Below are 20307 nucleotides of genomic sequence, written 5' to 3'. Positions count from 1 at the left end.
TCCATTTTAATTTCCATTTAGTATTGTAAACAGTAGAAGACATTTTTCTTGATAGCAACAGTTTTCTTCAAATGACCTCCTCACACTCAGGTTCAATAATCCAAAGACACTTTCCATATGATATCATTAAAGAATTATTGAATTCCACAGTGGACACTTAGAAAAGTCCTAGAAGCAAGGATGATCTACATAAATAGATCAAATACCTTTACATACCTTTTTTTAAAAGAAGTTTTACATTACACTGCTCTTACCTCAGTGACTTACCACCAGAAACACATTATCCGATGACAACTCTCTCTGAGTAAAGAGTGACATTCATGTCCTCGATGATATTGCTGAGCTGGTTTGTGCAGAGCATCTGTATCACAAAAGAGCGTCGTTAAAAGTCATATCTTCCTTGGTAGAGGCCAGCAAGTCGTTTGTTTTCCATTCTGAAGCTGTCTACACAAGTGCTTCCCATACGTGTAAGGGCCATAAATCCCCAGGGCCCAAATAAATGGGATGCTCTTGCTGTTGTGCATTTTATGGTCATTGTGGAGGAAACAACTTATTTCCATATTCATTGATTCATTTGGAGACCAGGGTGCCAGTGGGACTTTTAGAAGAGGGAACCAAATGTCTTCACATAATTTTAGACTTCACTTGGCTTAGGACACCTCCATCAAAAGACTCAGCTCTCATTCTGAATTCCTGAAGGAACAGTATGAGCAGTTTGATTAAAAACAAACAGGTGAGGTATTCCTAGGATTCACACATTCCCCAGAGTGTTACAAATAAATAGGAAGCCAGTCCCTCCCAGGGTTTGTTCCCTGAGTATCCTAAGACCCTAGACTTCTGTGATGCTGGGCATGCAAGAGAAAACAGATGGGCATGGGTGACAGTTGCTCAGAATGACACTCCCGGGAGCCATAGAGAAAGAAATGTGTCCACAAAGCACTGTAAGATGAAACTGTCCACCTGCTACTTGTTCTTCAGTCTGAGTTTTCTCTGATAAAACTCTTAGAAGGGAAGGAGAAGCCTGCTGTCCAACAAAATTGAACCCCTGACCCTCTAGAAGATGGAGTCAGAAGTTTCCCATATTAGTATCTGCATGGTATGTGTGTGAGCATTCTGCTCTCTGTCATCCTGACTTACGACAAGAGGAGATGCTAAACTCAGGCTTGCTGTATGTTTGGAATACGACCATGCCTGATTAAAACCACTGCGTCAGTTCAACACAGTGGCTGGAACACTCTTACGCTGTCATATCATTTCTTCTCTTCCTAGTGAACGAAGCAATGGGTATTTTGGAATAATTGTAACTCTTTTTAATATCTTTCAAATGTTCAATTTCATGTAAAACCAACCAATAGTTAACTCATGAGTGCAAAGATCCTAATATCTCTTTTCTTTGTACATGTTTATGTTTCATTCATCTGTCCAAGATGGTATAATCACTAGCTCAACCTCACGATTATTGCATGATCCAGTCAGTATCAAAGCAAAGCAGCAAAGATTTATGAAACTTATTGAATTAAGGCTGTAATGTACCTAGGCAGAGATGACTGGCTGAGTATCATGGTGACCCACATGGGAACTTCAAGGTGGCTAAAGTGTTAGAATTCTGAAATTCATCCACTTTATTTCAGACATACTATTTCCCATTCCTTACTGTACTTTGAAATGCAATACTTCTCACTGCTAATTCATTCAAAAAAATTGATGAGTACCTTCTTTTTACTCAACAAAGTACTGTTTCAGAACTAAAAAGTTGAGTTGATTAAAGTTTAAATTAAAAAAAAAAAAACTTTTCTGAAGAGCCTGGTGGTGGAGATGGACACATAAATAGGTAGGTATAATCATGTGAGAGATGTGCCTTAATTGAGGAGTCTGGGTCAAAGTAGAAGCAGCAGGAGTTCCTCTTCCTGAGGGAACTACAGCAAGACTCCTCCGAGAGGACACTGCCTTTGCATCGACTCTGCCAGAGAGCAGTCCCTGCCTTCCAGAATCTACGCACACACACCGGTGAGGCAGAGAAGTACCTGGGAACTGCCACTTAGAGGTAGAAGAACAAAGTGCTGAGACAGTTCAGACTAGAAGTAGATCAACTGGGGAAATCAAAGCAAGTGACATTTACGACTGAACTTAAAGGGTGTAAGGGTTTGTGCAAGCAGAGATGTGAGAACAGGGTGAGGGGGTCATGAGCAAGCAAAGAATGGGTGTGTTAATGGAGCTGGAGCACAGGCATGTGGCCAAGAATAGTGAAGAATAAGTCCTAAAAGCCAGGTTGAGGCAAGACCATAGAGAGTTTGCAAGTGGCTAAGAAGGATGTAAGTGGTTGGACAGGAAAAATAATCTTTTTTATTGAGTACCTAAAATAGTGCCTCAAAGTTCAAGGAAGCATTTATTCCTATCAGAATGCAAACACGCTATGACATTATCCACCCCCAAAAAAGGAAGGAAAGAAATCCCATTGACCTTACATTTTTCTCCATCACTAACTCATTTCTACTCCCTGTTTCTGCAAAACTTCTTAAAAGAATTATTGACATCCTATTTTCTCATAAATCCACTTTGATTAAATGTTTTGCCAGACCCTCCACCAAGGTACCTCACGTCAAGGTTTCCTCCACAAGGTCCAATCCAGTAGCCAATATTTAGTCCTCATTGCCCTTGACCTTCTGACCTCTGACACAGGTGATTGTCTGCAATTTCTATGTTACTTCTCTGGTCACTTCTTTTCAGTCTCTTTTGCTGGTTTATTGTCTTCCAATCCCTAAATGTCATAATGATCCAAAATGAATCCCTTTCTCTGATTTCACTTTTTCTTAGTGATCTGACTCAGCAATGTAGTTTGTTCTATTTGTTTGTTTTTATTTATTTATTTATTTATTTATTACCAGGGATTATTGAACCCAGGGACACTTAACCACTGAGACACATCCCTAGCCCTTTTAATTATTTATTTTGAAACAAGGCCTTGCTAAGTTACCTAGGGCCTCACTAAGTTGCTGAGCCTGGCTTTGAACTCATGATCTTCCTGCCTTAGCCTCCCCAGCTGCTGGGATTACAGGTGTGCATCACCCTACCCAGCAAGCAATGTGGCTTTAAATACTACTGTACCACCTATCGTCTAAATTGCACTAATTGCATAATTGTTCCTTCCCAGAACAATTCCTCAGGGTTTTGTATTCATCCAGCAACTTTCAGAGATAAAGTGTCTTCTTCCCCTTCTCACTCCCAGCAAAAAGTTGACTTGCTTCCCCTTCCTATGAAAGTGTTCTCCTCCTGTAAGACAGCCCTCTGGGTGTGCAGGTATCATCCAGACTCAGGGAGTTTGTAGCAAAGAGATTTGAAGCTTATGCTGTTCTCTGTGAGTAATAATGTGCTTTGTCTCTGACCCAGAATCTCTGAAACAATAACAGGCCCATTTGTTAATTTAGGCATATGGTGAAATCCCACACCCTTAATATCTTAACCCAAATATATTGCATAGGGAAGCTTTCTACTTAAAAATGTTCAAATTAATAATTTTCATAAGGACATAACTCTGCTTGGGGCAAAGTGGATCAGCCTCTACCTGCCTCCCACAGGTAGCCTTAGTCAATAATTTTTATAGAATCATTTTAAATTGAGGGGGAAAAAAATCAACTCAAAGAGAACATTCTAGAACCTTGTGTTAAGTGGAGAAGTTTCTTATCACTCAAACTTCATGGAAATGATGAGAAATTTAGGAAAGTGTTCACGGAGTTTCTTCTGTTTAAGGATCCGTTTGGAGATAGCCTCTTCAACAAATGATGCTGGGAAAACTGGAAATCCACATGTAGCTGAATGAAATTTAACCTCAGTCTCTCACCCTGCACAAAACTCAACTCAAAATGGATCAAATACCCAGGCGTTAGATCAGAAACTGTGTGCCTACTAGAAGAAAATGTAGGTCCACTCCATTATGTTGACTTAGGAAATGGCTTCCTCCACAAGACTCCTAAGGCATGCATAAGAAATAAAATCAAGAATCAATAAATGGGATGGTATCAAACAAAAAGCTTCTTCACAGCAAAGGAAACCACCAGGAGCTATATAATGTGAGAAAATTTGTGTTACCTGCACCTCAGATAAAGCATTAATTTCTAGGATGCATAAAGAACTCAGAGAACTTAACAAAACAAAACTTAACAGAACTCAAAGAACCAAAACAAACAAACAAATATGCAATCAATAAATGGGCAAAGGAACAGAGCAGACACTTCATAGAAGAAATATGAATGGTCAACAACTATATGAAAAAAGGTTCAACATTAGAGAAATGGAAATTAAAACTACATTGAGATTTCACCTCACTCCAGTCAGAATGACAAGTACCAAGAATACAAGTAACAATAAATATTGTTGAGAATATGGGGACTCAAAATTGGTGCAACAACTCTGAAAAGCAGTATGGAGATTTCTCAAAATATTAGGAATTGAACTGACATTTTACCCACTTATCCCAGTCCTCAGTATATATATTCAAAGAACTTAAAATCAGAATACTACAATAATGCAGCCACATCAATATTTATAGCAGCTCAATTCACAATAGCTAAGCTATGGAACCAACATAGGTGCCCTTCAACAGATGAATGGATAAAGAAAATGTGGTACATATACACAATGGAATATTACTCAGCCATAAAAATGAATGACTTTATGACATTTGCTGGTAGATGGGTGGATCTAGAGACTATCATGCTAAGTGAAATAAGCCAATCCCCCCCAAAAAAACCAAAGGTCAAATGTTCTCTCTGATATGTGGATGCTAACACACAACAAAAGAGGGGGAGGGGAAGAATAGAAGTTTAGTGGATTAGACAATGAATGAAAGGAAAGGAGGGGACATAGGAATAAGAAAGACAGTGGAATGAATCTGACATAACTATTCTATGTATATATGTGAATATGCCACAGTGAATCTTCACATCACGTACAACCACAAAACTGGGATCCTAATTAGAATAAGATATACTCCATGTTTATATAAATATTTCAAAATATACTCTATTATCATGTATAACTAAAAAAAATTTAAATACAAAAAAAGGGATCCTTTTGTTTCTCACACACCCACCAATTTTCTTACCTAACAACTTTCCTCTCTGTATTTCCTAGATAAGCTTTTCTGGTCTATCTATTTCGCCTGAAAGTTTTTCCTGGAAGAGATTCTCCTAATTTCAGAGATGACTAAATTCTTTGGTTCATTCTTAATAAAATCCACAACTAGGAAGACACACAGCCAATAGTTGTCAACCTCGTGTCTGCATGAGACCCAACCCTTATATAAGACCTGCAAGTCAAAACAAAGAAATCCCAAGTACCAATCCTATTTGCAGAAACATATGCATTCATTAAGCATGTCAAAGAAGAGGGAATTTATTCTGTCAAAATATATAACACAAAGAAGATGACAATTTAAAATACCAAATAGAAATAGATAATTTTAGTGGAAGAGGGGGAGAAAGATATCCTTAAAAGGAATGACTCTCAAAGCTTTATGGAAAACAGAAATAATTAGAAATATTATGCTGATATTAAGTTCTTTGCATTTGCTTGCTATTGGCAAGGAAGCATTTTGTTCATTTCTTATGGACAAGCAGAAAGCCACAGGAACTATTTCAATTCACGTTCTGGGAAACCAAGAAATACGCAAGTTAGCTATCCACAATTTGATGATTAACAGGATGTCTAGACAAGTTCTCATGAGAATAACATTACTAATTAAACAGCAGTTTGGTTAATCACAATAGCAGAAGTCATTTTAGAATAAATATTTTATGAACACATCCATCAATAAAGTAAAAGGAAAAGAAAAATTTTTAATTAATTCATTTGTAATATTACTGATATTATGCCTGGCAAATTCTGTTTGAGGGCCTGGAGAATGATCTAATATTTCTAGATATGTATTCATTTTATTTTATTTTCCAGCTAATGGCACTGTGTATTTCAATTACCTAGCCAGAATTCTTTTTTATGTTATCCATCAAGACAACAGAAGATCCATTAGTGAACAATGGGATCTGGCAAATATTCCATTGCTATATATATATATTGTTCTATTGTTTTAAAACTATGCATTCCCACATTTCATGAGTAAGAAAATATTTACTGGATAGGGAGGGATAGTGTGCTGTCACTGGGATTTAATATCTGACCTTAACTTTCTACCCATCAAAAGAGTTGCGATTTGGAAAAGGAAAAATAAAGACATTGACCAGTTCTCTTCAGCACACGGACAATGGATCTTTTCTGAAAACATTTAATCCAATATTTTTAGCATAAATTCATGATCTGAACTTATAAGGAAGAAATACAACTTGCATGAACTTCAGTAAACAGATATTTCTAGGAAAAAAAATTATCCAAAGAACTTGCTCTCCTTTGCCTTCATAAATATTCACCTACGATCATCTTTTACATACCTTCTGACTTGCTCAGTGTCTCATCCTATTGCCAAACCTTTCCTTGAATTTCAACTGCCTTTATTTGAATAATGAAATAAGGACTACAAAACTGGCATCTATCTTTTTTGTTTTTTTTTTAATGTTAGTCATTTGTCAATCTTTCTGTGTAACGTGGAAGACATTTTATATTTGAATCATATAAAAGTTTCCTGCAAAAATAAAATTTATTTTATATTATACAGATTCCTTAGCAGGTACTTAGATTTGTAGCTTTAAGTATATAAACATGTAACAAAACAATTTATGAGTCGGCTATTAGTAGTTAATATTTTCTGAGCCTGTTACAACAGCAGGAAGGTAAACTAGCTAGCGGTGGGTGATGTAGACTTCGTTTCAGGTCAAGATCTCACCATTAGAGTGGGATTTCATTTTCGGTCCTGTGTTGAGTTTCCAGGCTCAACTCGACCACATTATCTCTGCATAACAATATGTGAGCATAGTGTTTCAACATGACTAACTTTGCTCTCAAGGGGCCCTCTCATCAATCCTCCAGCCTTTTTTCCAGTAAATGCCAATAGACTAACCAGTAAATGCTGACAGTCTTACCAATAAATGCTGATAGATCCAGGCATGCCAAATTGAATGAGCCAATATTAGAAAATACCAAAGTACGTGTTCCCTGCCAAAGAAATGAACAATATGCTAATATATACTTTAGAGATCTCATCTCAAATGACATCATTAAAAATGATAATGATTCACTGTTAAATCAACATTAAAGTATAGATAAAAGGGGTTTTATTCCTTTAAAAAAGGCACAGTTTATTAAAACAGTAGAAAAATAATGTTTATGTTAGTATTGAGCTTTCATGAAGGCCTTGACTTTACACTAGAAAAGTCTTCATCACCCAGCCAATATATTTTGATATATCTTTGCTTACCCCTCCCCTATCTTGCTGAAAAATAATAACTAATGATTTTTAAATTGTGTTTTTAACTTACCTTTGTTTAATGTGAAAAAACTTCGAATATAAAAGCTATCCTGTAACTGTGTGCTTACTCTCCAATAAGCAACTTCCAAGATGAAATTAGCACTCAGCATCTAAATTTATATCTGTGTACAAAAAACTAGTTCAGAAATGTTTCAATCATAATATGAATGAATCACACACACACCTAAGGGAAAGTCCACCAAAAACAACAAAATTGTTTCATGGCAGATGCCTTCCAATATACAATTTAGTAAGAAAATATCACAATGTTTTTAAGACACCATAACACTTGCTGACATAAAGGGAAAAAAAATCACAATAAATATAGCTTTACTCCATAAGACCACATACAAATTAATGAAAGCCACATCAAACTAATAAATGGGCAAAGCAAACTGTTGTAGACAATTCATAAGAAACAACTAACAGAATATGAAAATGTTAAGTAAAACTACTGCAAAATAAATACATGAAGATATGCCATTTTGTTTGTTTTATTGACATTTTTAATGAAAATATGCTGTGATATTAAGGGTATGGCAAAGCAAGTATTGTTGGTTACTGCTGTTGTAGGATAAGAAATAATAAAAACTTATTTTTGTTGTTTTTAACTGACACATGATAATTGCACATATTTATTATATTGACTGCTTCTAAAGAGCTACAAGAGAAGATTTTAAATGTTCTTACCAGAGACGACTGATACAAACTTTTTGAAACCAATTTAATAATGTGTTAAAAACAAGTCATAGAAGTATCAATGGCACTTTACTATGATAATTATACCTCTGTGAATCAAGTAATGAAACTTATAGAAAAACCATTAATATTTGGCATGATGTTATTTATAATTTGAAAATGAACTTTAAGTTAATAGAATATTGCTCAAATATATTACAGTATGTTGAAATAATCCAGATTTATGTAGTTAATAAGTTATTAGGCTTATGAAGAATATTGGGTCATAAGAGTGTAACTGTGACATATAGCAATGATGTGAAAGAAGATTGGAAAGAAATTCATTAGAAAGTTATTTGTGATTGATGATTGGCTGGGTTTTTTTCTTTTGTATGCAACCAGGTTGCTGAATGAGCTGGACTTAGTAGAATACCATCAAAAGGCAACTTGATTCACTGTCACAAATACATTCTACGGCCAAGTTCTATCTGACCCTTTGGATATTTCAAACAGAATTTAAATGTCTTTTGGTCCTTTTCAGGTAACAAACTGTCCAATCTGGGTCAATATAAACTCTCACCCGCTGAAAACTCTGCCCCACGACTTGAGCCTGATTTTAGCTTACAGGTCTGCAGTGAGAAACAGACACATACCTGTTTTTTCCTCTTCTCATTCCACCCATCACTAGCTGTTCTTTTAGAGAATTCCAGGGATGAAATGAAAGGAAGAATAGTGGGAGAAGAGGTAAGAATCAAGTCTTAACCTGACTGATTCAGTTACAAGCTGGCAGGAGATACACTCCAGGTGTGACCATTCCCACAAGCTGAGACTTCCTCTTGGCCTCTTGAGGGATGCTTTTGTGGGTTCTTCAGAATTCCACCCCAAACCTCTTTTAGGATCCTCATCTGTTTCTGTGAATGATCAGCCCCTTTGGAAGGCTATTTAATGCCCCCATCCACCTTCTGAACCCAAAGTACCATCATTCCTCTGAGGTCACCAGGTTTTGGAAGGACATCCTCTTAGGTGGTATAAAAATGGAGAACAGCAAGGGAAATTGTGTTCAGAGGCTTTGGTTCCTAGTCTTGTGAGCACCGGTGACATCCTGAGCTGCAAAGCCCACCCTTATTGTCTCATCACACTCTCGACCAGAAACCCCACAAACCATAGCCCTTTGTGTTTTGACTCTTCCACGTGCAATTTGGGTGTGAAGCTCCCCAAGTACTTCTCTGAAGCAGCCCTTCACTGGGCTTGAGATGAGGGGGAAGGTGTCCATGGCATGGGAGGACCTGTCAGCACACAGGCAGCTCACTCTAACCTCACAGCCTTTCAGGTCTTCTTGACCTTCTTCCCTGCAGCCTGCAGATGGATTTATAAACTCCAAGTCTTTTTTTTTTTTTAATTTGTTCTTTTTAGTTATACATGACAATAGAATGTATTTTGGCAGATTTTATAAAGAGAGAGTATGACTTATTCTATTTAGGATCCCACTCTTTTGGTTGTACGTGATGTGGCATTACCCTGGCTGTTACAAATAGAAGGCTAGGAAAGTTATGATGGATCAATTCTACTGTCTTCCCTATTCCCCTCCCGTCCCTTCCCTTCCCTTCATTTCCCTTTGTCTAATACAATGGATTTATATTATTCCCCTCCTTAACTTCCCTTGTTTGGGGTTAGCATCCACAAATCAGAGAGAACATTTGGCCTTTGGTTTTGAGGGATTGGTTTATTTCACTTAGCGTGATATTCTCCAGTTCCAATCATTTACCGTCAAACGCCATAATCGCATTCTTCTTTATAGCTGAGTAGTATTCTATTGTGTTATATATACCACATTTTTTAATCCATTCATCTGTTGAAGGACACCTAGGTTGTTTCCAGAGCCTGGCTATTGTGAGCTGAGCTGCTATAAACATTGATATGGCTGTGTCATTATAGTATGCTGATTTTTATGTCCTTTGGGTAGACTAAGCTCCATGTCTTAATCCACACTAGCATTTGGAAACTTGAGATATACTGTTCTCTGCCATGGGAACTTCAGTCTTTTCTACCAAGGCTATTAGAGGAGTTTCTTTTTCTAATGTTATTTTCTAATAAGGCTGGGAGAGGAAGCAGACTTTGAAAATGGAAAGAAAGGCAAAAAGATAAATTACAGCACCTATTGAGGTAGCTAATTTTCATACTTCTCATAGAACTTAGATTAATTTTAGACCCAACTAGATTCATGGACAATTTTATCCTCCAGGAATTGTGGTGTCTCTGACTCTGTGGAATAAAAATGTCTTCTCAGTATAATAAGGACAGGAAACAATATGAAAAGTCTATAAAAGGTGCACTCTACACTTCAAAGAATAAATATTCTTTGAACCACTAGTATCCAAAGTATGAATTACCTCTTCTATTTCATTTTACCACTAACTAATCACCAGAAAGTTAATGCATTTTCCTATGATATAATTAACAAAACAATTTAATAGCTAGATAGAATTTACATTCTCAGAGCATTTTAAATAATTAAATAGATGATTGCTACTTAATTTACAAGCAGGATGCCTTGATTCCTTTTGTGGCTATTAAAAATTAAAATAGTTGCAGTAATAATGAGTGTAGTACAAATTGCTCTATAAATAGTAAGAACCTAAAAATATATACTATGAATAACCAGCTGATTTGTAAATCCAAAATCAAAGTCTAAGTGAAATATCTAGAAATTGAGAGATTTTTTTTCCCATTCCTATGTACTTTTAAAAAAGCTATTAAGGTGACATAAAAATGAAAAGACTTTTAAATTACAACTATTCTTTTAAAATAAGACTTTTTTGTTACAAATTCATAGACATTACTAATAAATATACATCGTTTCTATATCTTGAATTATATAGGCTATCCATGCACATTTGGCATAAATTTGTAAGGTGCTTATTTTGTTTCCTTTGCAGTTGGTTGGCTTTGTGTATGCCTGTTATGTGATCAGCATTTCCATGGAAGAAGAAGACACCTGTAAGTACTGTTATATCTCCCCGTGGGTTCATTTTGGATGAGATACAGCTTCCAAAACTAATCAGTACAGGGATATGAAATCTCTAATATTTAGAATCTAAAGTGATTTGACTCAGCATGGCAAAGTTATAGTCAAAGATTGACAAACCAAACTGTTCAAAAATAAGGTGGCACTAAATACTGAAATTCTGAGTCTGAGTTATATAGAAGTGTGGGGAAGCCTAGAGATTTCTGTCATATCAGTTCTTAGTAACTTTCCAACAGACACCCAGACAATATGCTGAGTAGATAATCAGGGAGGTTTGCCCACCACCAATTGTGAGTATACTAGAGGCAGAATTTTCAATGTAACTAATAATAATATTATCAATCCATTGTAGCAAGATCTATATGTACATAAACTATATAAAATACTATGGCAAAACTAAAAATTACAACCTTCAAGATGGAATGTAAAAGAGATAGAGAAATACTAAATAAAATTAATAGGATGCTTAGAAGCTAAGTCACGTTTTAACAGAACACACACCCCCATAAAAAGAAATATCGAGACCCAAAGTTTTGTTGTAGAGATTTAACAACACAAGTGAACAAATACCATTTACTGAGCACCTGCTAATGTGTAAGTTATTTTCCCACAACTCACTTAACAGGCTCAAATAATATTTTTAATTTATTTTTAAAAATAAATTATTTTAGATAAATCATATCTAACCAAACTAGAGATTTGAATTTACCATTGCAATTATTGTCTGAATTATAAAATGAATGCTTTCACAAGATGAGAATAAGTAGCTAGCCATTATAACTTCTTTCTAGAACACAACTTCAAAGGAGTCTGATGACTCCCCATCTAATAGATGCAGTGCATGTTATGTGAACTGTAATCCAGTGACAGTGGATGCCTTCTCATTTTATTGGACCAAAAGTATGAAATACTAGACCTTGAGACTACATATGTCAAGTAAGAAATATGCAAACATTGCATCATATATTTTATACTTACAAAGTGAATTTTTTTTAATGCTAGATGAATCTAAAAGTTCTGACATTTCAGATGCACAGTTATAATGACAACACTTTTTACTTCGAGGCCAACTTTAAAAATCATGGTTTCTGGATTTCCATTAGTGGTTCCACAGTCTCACAAAGTTCATGTCCAGAAAGTCAACAGCATGCTTCAACCCACAGCCAGGACGGATCACACAGCTAGAAATAATTAGTTGAGCATGGACAATTTTAACTGAAATTGGAACTTTAAGGAAGTTAGTGGAATAAATACTTCAAAAAAATGATACATTGATAAATTCAAACTGAATCTCTTATGAAATACTTTTACATAGGTATACCCCAACCCCCCCACTCACACACATACACACACACACACACACACACACACACACACACAGAATAGTCAAATTTCTTCTTCTCCTCACTGAACTAGTCGGAGGCTTTCAAAAGATACCAGGACTCAGTCTTACCTTATTATGGGAGAAAAAGCAGAGTAATCATTAGTCTCCTTTGATCGAATAGAATAAATACACAAAAGACCTTTCCTTGCCACTTGAGATTTTTAGTAAAAGTGGGGAATACAAAATGACATGCAAAAATGAAAAGCTGGGTAAATACTTTTTGACCTTCTACAGCCTTCTTTTAGAGTAATAATGTCAGCGTACACGGATTGTATTGCTACTGGCAGATGATATTGTAATTCCATTGACTTTGATGACTTTAATTAACTTAAAATTTCTCTATAGAAATCTCTGAATCAGCTATTTTAATGCCCATGAAAGTGGGATTGAAGCAGCTGCTAACAGCCTATTCTATTAATGGTTTAATTCTTGTGTTTGTTATTAGGATCATATATTAAGTTACCTGGAGACATCAGGAGAGAGTAGTTGTGTTGCCATCAATTCTAATAATACTGAGAATCAGAAAAAGTTTTCCATGCTCAAAACAAAGCCAATATGACAAACTTAACATGATAATCGTCTGGAAGACAGATGACAGTGAAAAGTAATCACGAACCTTTTAGTCTGATAGTTCTCAAGCAGGGCAATTTTACATTTTTATTGAAAGAAGTAGGACTCAAAAGTGCAACTGTAATTAAATTGTCTCTGGGTCTTCCAAAGGCAGATGTGAGTAAAAAGTAAAGTCGGTGGCCAAACTGCAATGATCTCATAGTCTAGTACAATTTGTGCCAACACTTAGCTTTCAGGTGCAACAATGAACTGCCCTTTGGATATGACATTACCAACTCACAGTCAGGAAGATGTGTCCTTTGAAATGTAATTCCTAAAACATCCATGTGAAATGAAGAAACAATACTGATAGCTATCTAAGTTGTCTAAGTGTACTTCTGGAAAGCTTATCCTAAAAGGTAGCTGCAAATATAATGTAATATCATTGTGTTTTGGCAGCCAATATATCATTTATCATTCTTTTATTCAAACTAATGAAATGTCTGCATTATTCAGAATGTGAAGTCAAGCCTTGTTCTTGGACTGAGAACTGTCCACCAGCCTTAAAAAATAAATTGCAGCCCCCACTTCTCTCCTCTGTACTGCTCGAGTGCTTCTATGGAACTAGCATTTCAGGAGGGCATTTCTTACAAAGGGTGATAAATGCTGGAGGAAACATTCATCTCCAGTCACCCATCTTCTTTGTTCCCTCTTGGTTTCTTTACTATTTCTTATGAAGATTATGACAACAGGTCAAAGACAATGAAATAAAAGCTGGCAAAAAGCAGAGTACGCTATCTAGGTGGTGGTCAGGGCTGTCCATCATTTGTTCTAATGCAAAAGCCAATTTATATCTTGCCTGTTTTTTATTTGTTTTTCTATGTACCATAAATCTCTATGAACACTCTTGTGAAACTAGGATCTGTGGAATCTGTAATCATAAAAACCTGTCGATGTCTTGTTTGTGAATCACCTGCTACTAAAAATGAAGTTGCCAGCCTATTACTCACTTTAATTCAGAGAAGTGTGGAGGCAGAATATGCTGAAAAGCAGTGTTCAACTTGTGTAAATACTGCCAGCCGTTTTCAGAAGATCTATTCTACTACCACTTTTCATATTAGGTCACAAATTGTACCTGGGACATTTATTTGGGCTCACAACATCTCATCTGGGCTGTGTATGTTGAATGGTGGGAAAGAAAAGCATATTGAAAACCCTAATAGTTTTTGAAAAGGAAATAAATCGCTGAGATCTGGTTTCCATAAGCTCAAAATAGCTCTTTATGGAACCATTTGACCCTTGCTAGTATAGCTTTAAGAAACTTCTCTTTGGAAAGAAGCATGGCTATTGGAAAAGCATCCCATATCTCTATATCCTCGGGGCATCCTGCTAACTAATGTTGGACAAAATGATGCTACCATAGTAATGAGAGTTGGGAGATTTTTTTAAACCCTACAAATTTCCTCCTAAAAATTTACGAGAAAAGCTAAGTGCAAAGAAACTGAGTAGCTTGAATGTTAATTTCCAAGTGTCCCTTCCTTGATTGTTAAGGTACAGAAAAGACTCAGAGAAGTAAGGTGAGATTAACATTAGGCACTTGGGGAAGGACACAATGTAGACCTAGATTGTCCTCAGAATGGAAAATTGTTTCATTGTTTTTGTGTCACTTGCAACCTATGAACATTTGAGGAGGGGAGGACAGAAAAATGTGAGAGAAGAAAAAAAAGATGCAGAAATGCATGAGGCTTAGTATAGGTGACCCTAAAGTCATAGTCGGCATCTCAAAGGAGTCACAGTGTTCACTCACTATGATTTTAAGAATCTACTGGTTCACAGGGAGTATAAATTTCTCTTTCAGCAACTGTCGGCTTGATCACACATAATGATCCTAAAGTCTGATTTCCCTTTATGCCTCACCAGAGCTCAGATTGAGAGCCAGAAGCATCCCTGTGTTTCACTGCAATGGCTCTGCCAAACAGCTACACAATTACTAGCTAAGATCCTCACTAGAATAGAAGACCTATGAGGGCAGGATCTTTGTTTTTGTTCCTGCTGTAACCCCAGAGCTTACAAAAAACAAATTATTTGCACACAGGATGCAGTAAAGAAATGCCTGTTGAATTCATATTGCTTGATAGATTCTCTGAGCTCAGCAACTCATTTTTTTTTTCAAAATGGATTTTAGAACTTCAATATTCTCAAGTTTCATGAGATGACTTCACCCTATATTGAGAATTTAGTAAGATGTTTAGGACTTAGTGAGATATTCAGTGCCTTTACAAATATTGATGTGAGAAGAGTGGATTTCCTGCATTTCTTTAACACAATTTTATAGATGTTCAGTGATTTGAAGGTCAGGATATACAGAGGCAGATGAAACCTTCACAGTACCGCATGAGAACAAGGGCTTGCTTTAGTAGACTCTGGAACAAGACATTGCTGAGAAGCAGAGACTTGAAAGGTAGAAGGCACTGAGAATGAGGCAGGCATCTGGGAGTGAACTCATTTGCCAACTAGAACCAAGGGAACAGAGATACTGTCAAAGAGTGGGGACCTGCAGATGGTGATGGCAGGTGGCCCACACATGGGAGGGTCAGGCAACACAGAATAGAATCCAATACTGTGGTTTCATCACAGGATTCCGGTCATTCCATACAGTCTCTCCCAAGAATATCATAAGCACCCAAATATCTAAAACAATGAACCAAGCAGAACTCCTCACAAGACAAGAGAAACCCTTTCACTAAAACCAGTTCCAAACCAGCACTAAACTCACAGTGAAGTAGAGCCTAGGCTGTCACTTATTTTAGTAAGCCAGGACTTCCATAAATCAGCCTGCCTTGGGACTATCTCCAACTGTTATTCTACATTCCTAACTTACTCATCTCTGGTCACATCTGTTTTCCTGGATCTGTCAAGCTCAATCACACCCAGGTATTTAAGGTAGGGGTCTCTTCCTTTATTGACCTGCTGTCTTATATGCATCCTTTAATCCCAGCTTAACTTTCTCTTCCCAAGTGTGGATGCGTTGCTCCCACCTCAAAGACTTCATGAAGGCAACTGTGATATATGCTTCCATTGCACATTGTGCATTTTCCTTGGAAACATTTAACACAACAGTAATTTTTTTAAGGTCATGATATTCACCAGGGCCAAGTTCATTTCCTGACATTTAAGAGCACTCTATACAGTATTCAGTGAGTGGGCACTGAATGAATCAAGGTATGAACAAATGGACTCGTAAGGATGATTCATGTTTCCTGAGAGAGACTGGAGAGAAATTTTTCCCTTTTCTAATCTCTATCTCCACTTATATAAGCAACTAATTTCCACACAAACTAGAAACCTGGATATAGTCCTTGAATCTTTCCTTACCTCCGGCATCCAGTCACCAAACAAGACATCTTAACTGTTGTCTTAGTTCTATGGGCTTCTATAACAAAGCAGCATAGATTGGATTGCTTTTAAACTGGGCTGGAAAGTTCCAGACCAAAGAACTGGTAGATTTAGAGACTGGTGGGGGTCCACTTCCTGGGTAACACAGGATGTCTTTTCACTGTATTCTCACAGGGTAGAAAAGGTAAAACAGCTCTCTGGGGCCTCTTTATAAGGGCACAAATTCTGTTTATGAGGATTTACCCTGTGACCTAGTCACCTCCCAAGACCCTACATCCCCACCCTATCACCGTGGGAATTAGTTTTCAACATATAAATTTGGGGGAAACACAAATATTCAGACAACAACATCTCCCTTCAGGGGATTGACAGTTCTTATATGTTCTTTATCATTCTCCTCATAAGCACTCTCTTCCCATACACAGACTTCCCTCAGTGCATCAGTGGACTCTGAACATATCTCTGAATCTGTGCTCAATTTACTTTTTCCTATTGCTTCCCTCACTCATAGAAAGAGGGGATCATGTTTTACCTGCCCTATGATCCTGGAAAGTTTTAGTGTATGCAATGTGAAATAGTATATGCAACATGAAATCAGTGTGGATTTGTGACACATACTACATAGCAAGGCAAATGTTTCATGTGTTTTACCATCTCATATGTGACTTCTTCACTCCTTATGAAAATTTAATCTCCCCATCCCTGTACTATAGAAAAAAGTATGATTAATTCACAATAAGTGTACTTATATTCTCTGGAAATTTTCATTGGCCACTATGTTAGCTTTCCATCACTACGTCAAAACACATAAGGCAACCAACTTACAAAACAAAAAAGTTTATTTTGCCTCATGGTCTCAGAGGTTTCTCCCTGTAGTTGCTTGTTGCCATCATTTTGGACATGTGGCAGTGTAGTAAATTGTGGCAGGAGCAAGTGGTAGAGGAGGCTGCTCTCCTCATAGTAGCAAAAGGCAAAGGAGAAACAGGAAGGGGCAGGGGTCCCCTATCACCTTCAAGGACACACCCCCCAATGGCCTAACTTCTTTCCACTAGACCCCACCCATTTCCATCACCTTCCAGGAGCCCCGAGGTTTGAACCCAGTCCTTTAGTATATTGACCTTGGGGGAAGATTTAAGATCCAAACCATCACAGTTCCTAAGAATGGCCTGTTTTGGCAGAAAATTGGCCCAGCAATCAAACAAAGCCACACCCAAAAGGGGTTCTAATTTTCTGTTTCCACTAGAAACCAGCTGTTAGACATTATATAAATAAAGGTGATCCTAACCTTTTGAATATCTGGCTCTGTGATTGTTATCACATCACGCTGCCTCTTGGGGGATCCCAAGGGCATTCTGCAGCTCTAACACTGGAATACGTTGGGTGATGTCCACAGGTGGGGGTTATGTCGGGGTGTAATCAGGAGTGTCACCTTTAATTCTTTACTGACTTATAGTCAACATCAGGAGCCACTTCAGAACAGCCAGATGTCTCTGGAAAACATGGGAAGTATCAGGCTCACCCCTGAGACAAGCCCTCTCCACAAGGGCCTACCCCACTCCTGCTTCCCTGCTTCAGACTGGGAGGAGCTGGCAGGCTGTCACCATTGCCAACAGCTCCAAGCTGTGCAGTGAGTCCTTGAGAAGGAAGAAGGAAAAACCTGCCATCCAGATGGTACAGAATGAAGAGATCTGGGATCCAGACGTGATAAGGAGAAAGCAGAGTACAAACTTTAAAAAAAAAAAAAAAAGAAAGAAAGAAAGAAAAAGAAAAGAAAGAATTTACACCCTTGTGGCACACACAAATGGAAAGGGAGATTAAAAAAAAAAAAAAAAAAGTTCTGTAGGATTTTATGAAAGTCCTATGCAACAGTTTTACCCTGGTTACTAGTGGTAAGATTTAGGAGCCCCAGGGAAGAGCAGGCAATTGGGGTTCTGACTGAAACCCTGTGTTTCTATTTTAAATCTACATTCAGCATCCTAATCCCAACTCTCCTCCCACCCTTCTCAATCCTCCTGCTACTCTGACTCTGCCAGTCCTACCATGAGTATATTGAGCCTCTGACTCTCTATGTCTGTCCTAAGCTGCTTAGTGGTGCTGAGATTAGCACTGGCACTGATGCTACTCCAGTGCCCCATGTGAACTGGCTATACCAGTACATCTTCCTCTGTACCAGTGTACCGTTCCCTGTCTGTGCCTTCTCCAGATCCCTTAAAGATAAATTGCATGAGCTCTCAGTGCCTGAGAGAACCCTGATCACCTTTTAGAGACATTACAGTCCCTTACCCTTGACTTAGGGATGCTCCAAGAGATGATATAACTCCTGGTCCTTCTTCTCTTCCACCCTTTAACATAAAGACTCTTTGAAAATAGCAGCCAGTAGCACAGATTCAGTTCCCAGGTTCCCTCCCTCTACAACTGTCTTCATCCACGATGATCTTCTTCCTGACATAAAATAAGAGGCTTCCTTCTATCCTGTGGCCTTTGTGGGTTTTACATCCATCCCTCCAACATACCCAGGCACCTTGCTCTTTCTCTCTGCCCTCCCCCCAGCCACCCAGTTTCTTTCTTACCCTCTTTTCCCTCAGCTTTTAAACCAAATCACATAAAACAGAAAAAAAGAAAAGAAAAAGAAATGACCTCTGACTCCCCACCTGGTGTGCATTTAACTTCCCTGTCTCTCATGTTTCTTTCCTTCACTTCTAGACTTTTCTAAAAACTAGTCCACATTGACCGCGTTCACTTTCTCACTCTCAGCTGCTGCTCTCAGTCCTCCTGTCCTGCATTTTCACTGAAAACCCCCGTGTCTCAGAGGCCAGCAACGACCTTCTCATTGTCAGATTCTCTTAGATCTTATCAAGGTTCATTATAATTCATGACTTTGGCCATGTTGACTGCTACCTCCTTGAAAATATTCTCTTCTGGGTTTCCAGGCAGCCACATCTCTTGAGTTTTGTCGGGCAAAATCCACCTCTTCTACGACACATATTTTACCAATTAAAAACTATTTCTAAATCCTTATTCAAGCTAAACATATTTCTGATGCAGATATAGCTAACAAATTTTGAAGCATTTTTACCAACTATATTTAAAGTGGTGATTTATCATTAAAAGGTAAACTAGCCATTTCTAGTATGTAGTTTATACTCACGCTATTTACACCAAAATATTTAAGAAGGATCAGGTAATAAAATAGAAGATTTTATAAAGACCAGACAATAAAAGACATGCTTGCGCCTTTTAGATAACAAAATGGCACATAATAGTCTCCAAATCTATAGTCTTGGACCAAATATTTAAGGTGTCATGAAGTGCTCATTTTATAATTCCTTTGCAGAAATGTTTTACAAGTAGCTAGTAATAAAAAGCATGTATGGAACACTCATCTCATGTTCTTTATATCAACTACTTTACTGACCATGAAAAAATAATAATTTAGTGTTCTTTCTGGGAGCAATATTTGAAACTGGAACTTACATGAGGTATAAGGTAGTATTCCCCAGACTTGGATACCAACATGGAAATTTGCATGAAATACAAAGTTAATTAATTATGAATAATTTCTGATTTATACCTAACTAGCTTTTCTATTTTGCCCATCTTTTCCTCATAGAAACAAATCTCTCTCTCTCTCTCTCTCTCTCTCTCTCTCTCTCTCTCTCTCATTATAAGAACTGAAAGTCTAGATAAGAGTTAATGGTGTAATTCAAGGACATCTTTTTTTGCCACAGTTCAATCAACCGCAAATGTCTAATGTTTCCCAATTCTTATTCGCTGAATATCACTGTCAGGAATTTGTAACGGCCATCTACAAGCTTGTGTCAGAGACTGGCTAGCTATTCACTGAACCTGTTTGGTTACTCT

General features: G+C 37.3%; 1 protein-coding gene across 2 annotated transcripts in view; it reads left to right on the top strand.

Annotated features, from left to right (window-relative positions):
- The window catches only part of Nkain3 (sodium/potassium transporting ATPase interacting 3), a 601416-nt gene that overhangs the window by 550749 nt on the left and 30360 nt on the right, over positions 1-20307 (top strand). For both annotated transcript variants that reach the window (XM_048783012.1, XM_048783011.1), the window contains exon 5: positions 11029-11089. In XM_048783012.1, the coding sequence (XP_048638969.1) occupies positions 11029-11089 (61 nt within the window). The remainder of the gene's footprint in view (positions 1-11028; positions 11090-20307) is intronic.

This window comes from Marmota marmota, unplaced genomic scaffold (assembly GCF_001458135.2).
Source record: "Marmota marmota marmota unplaced genomic scaffold, marMar, whole genome shotgun sequence".
In the NCBI taxonomy this organism is placed as follows: domain Eukaryota; kingdom Metazoa; phylum Chordata; class Mammalia; order Rodentia; family Sciuridae; genus Marmota; species Marmota marmota.
Note: the sequence above shows the minus strand (reverse complement) of the source record. Positions and strands in the feature narration are given on the sequence as shown.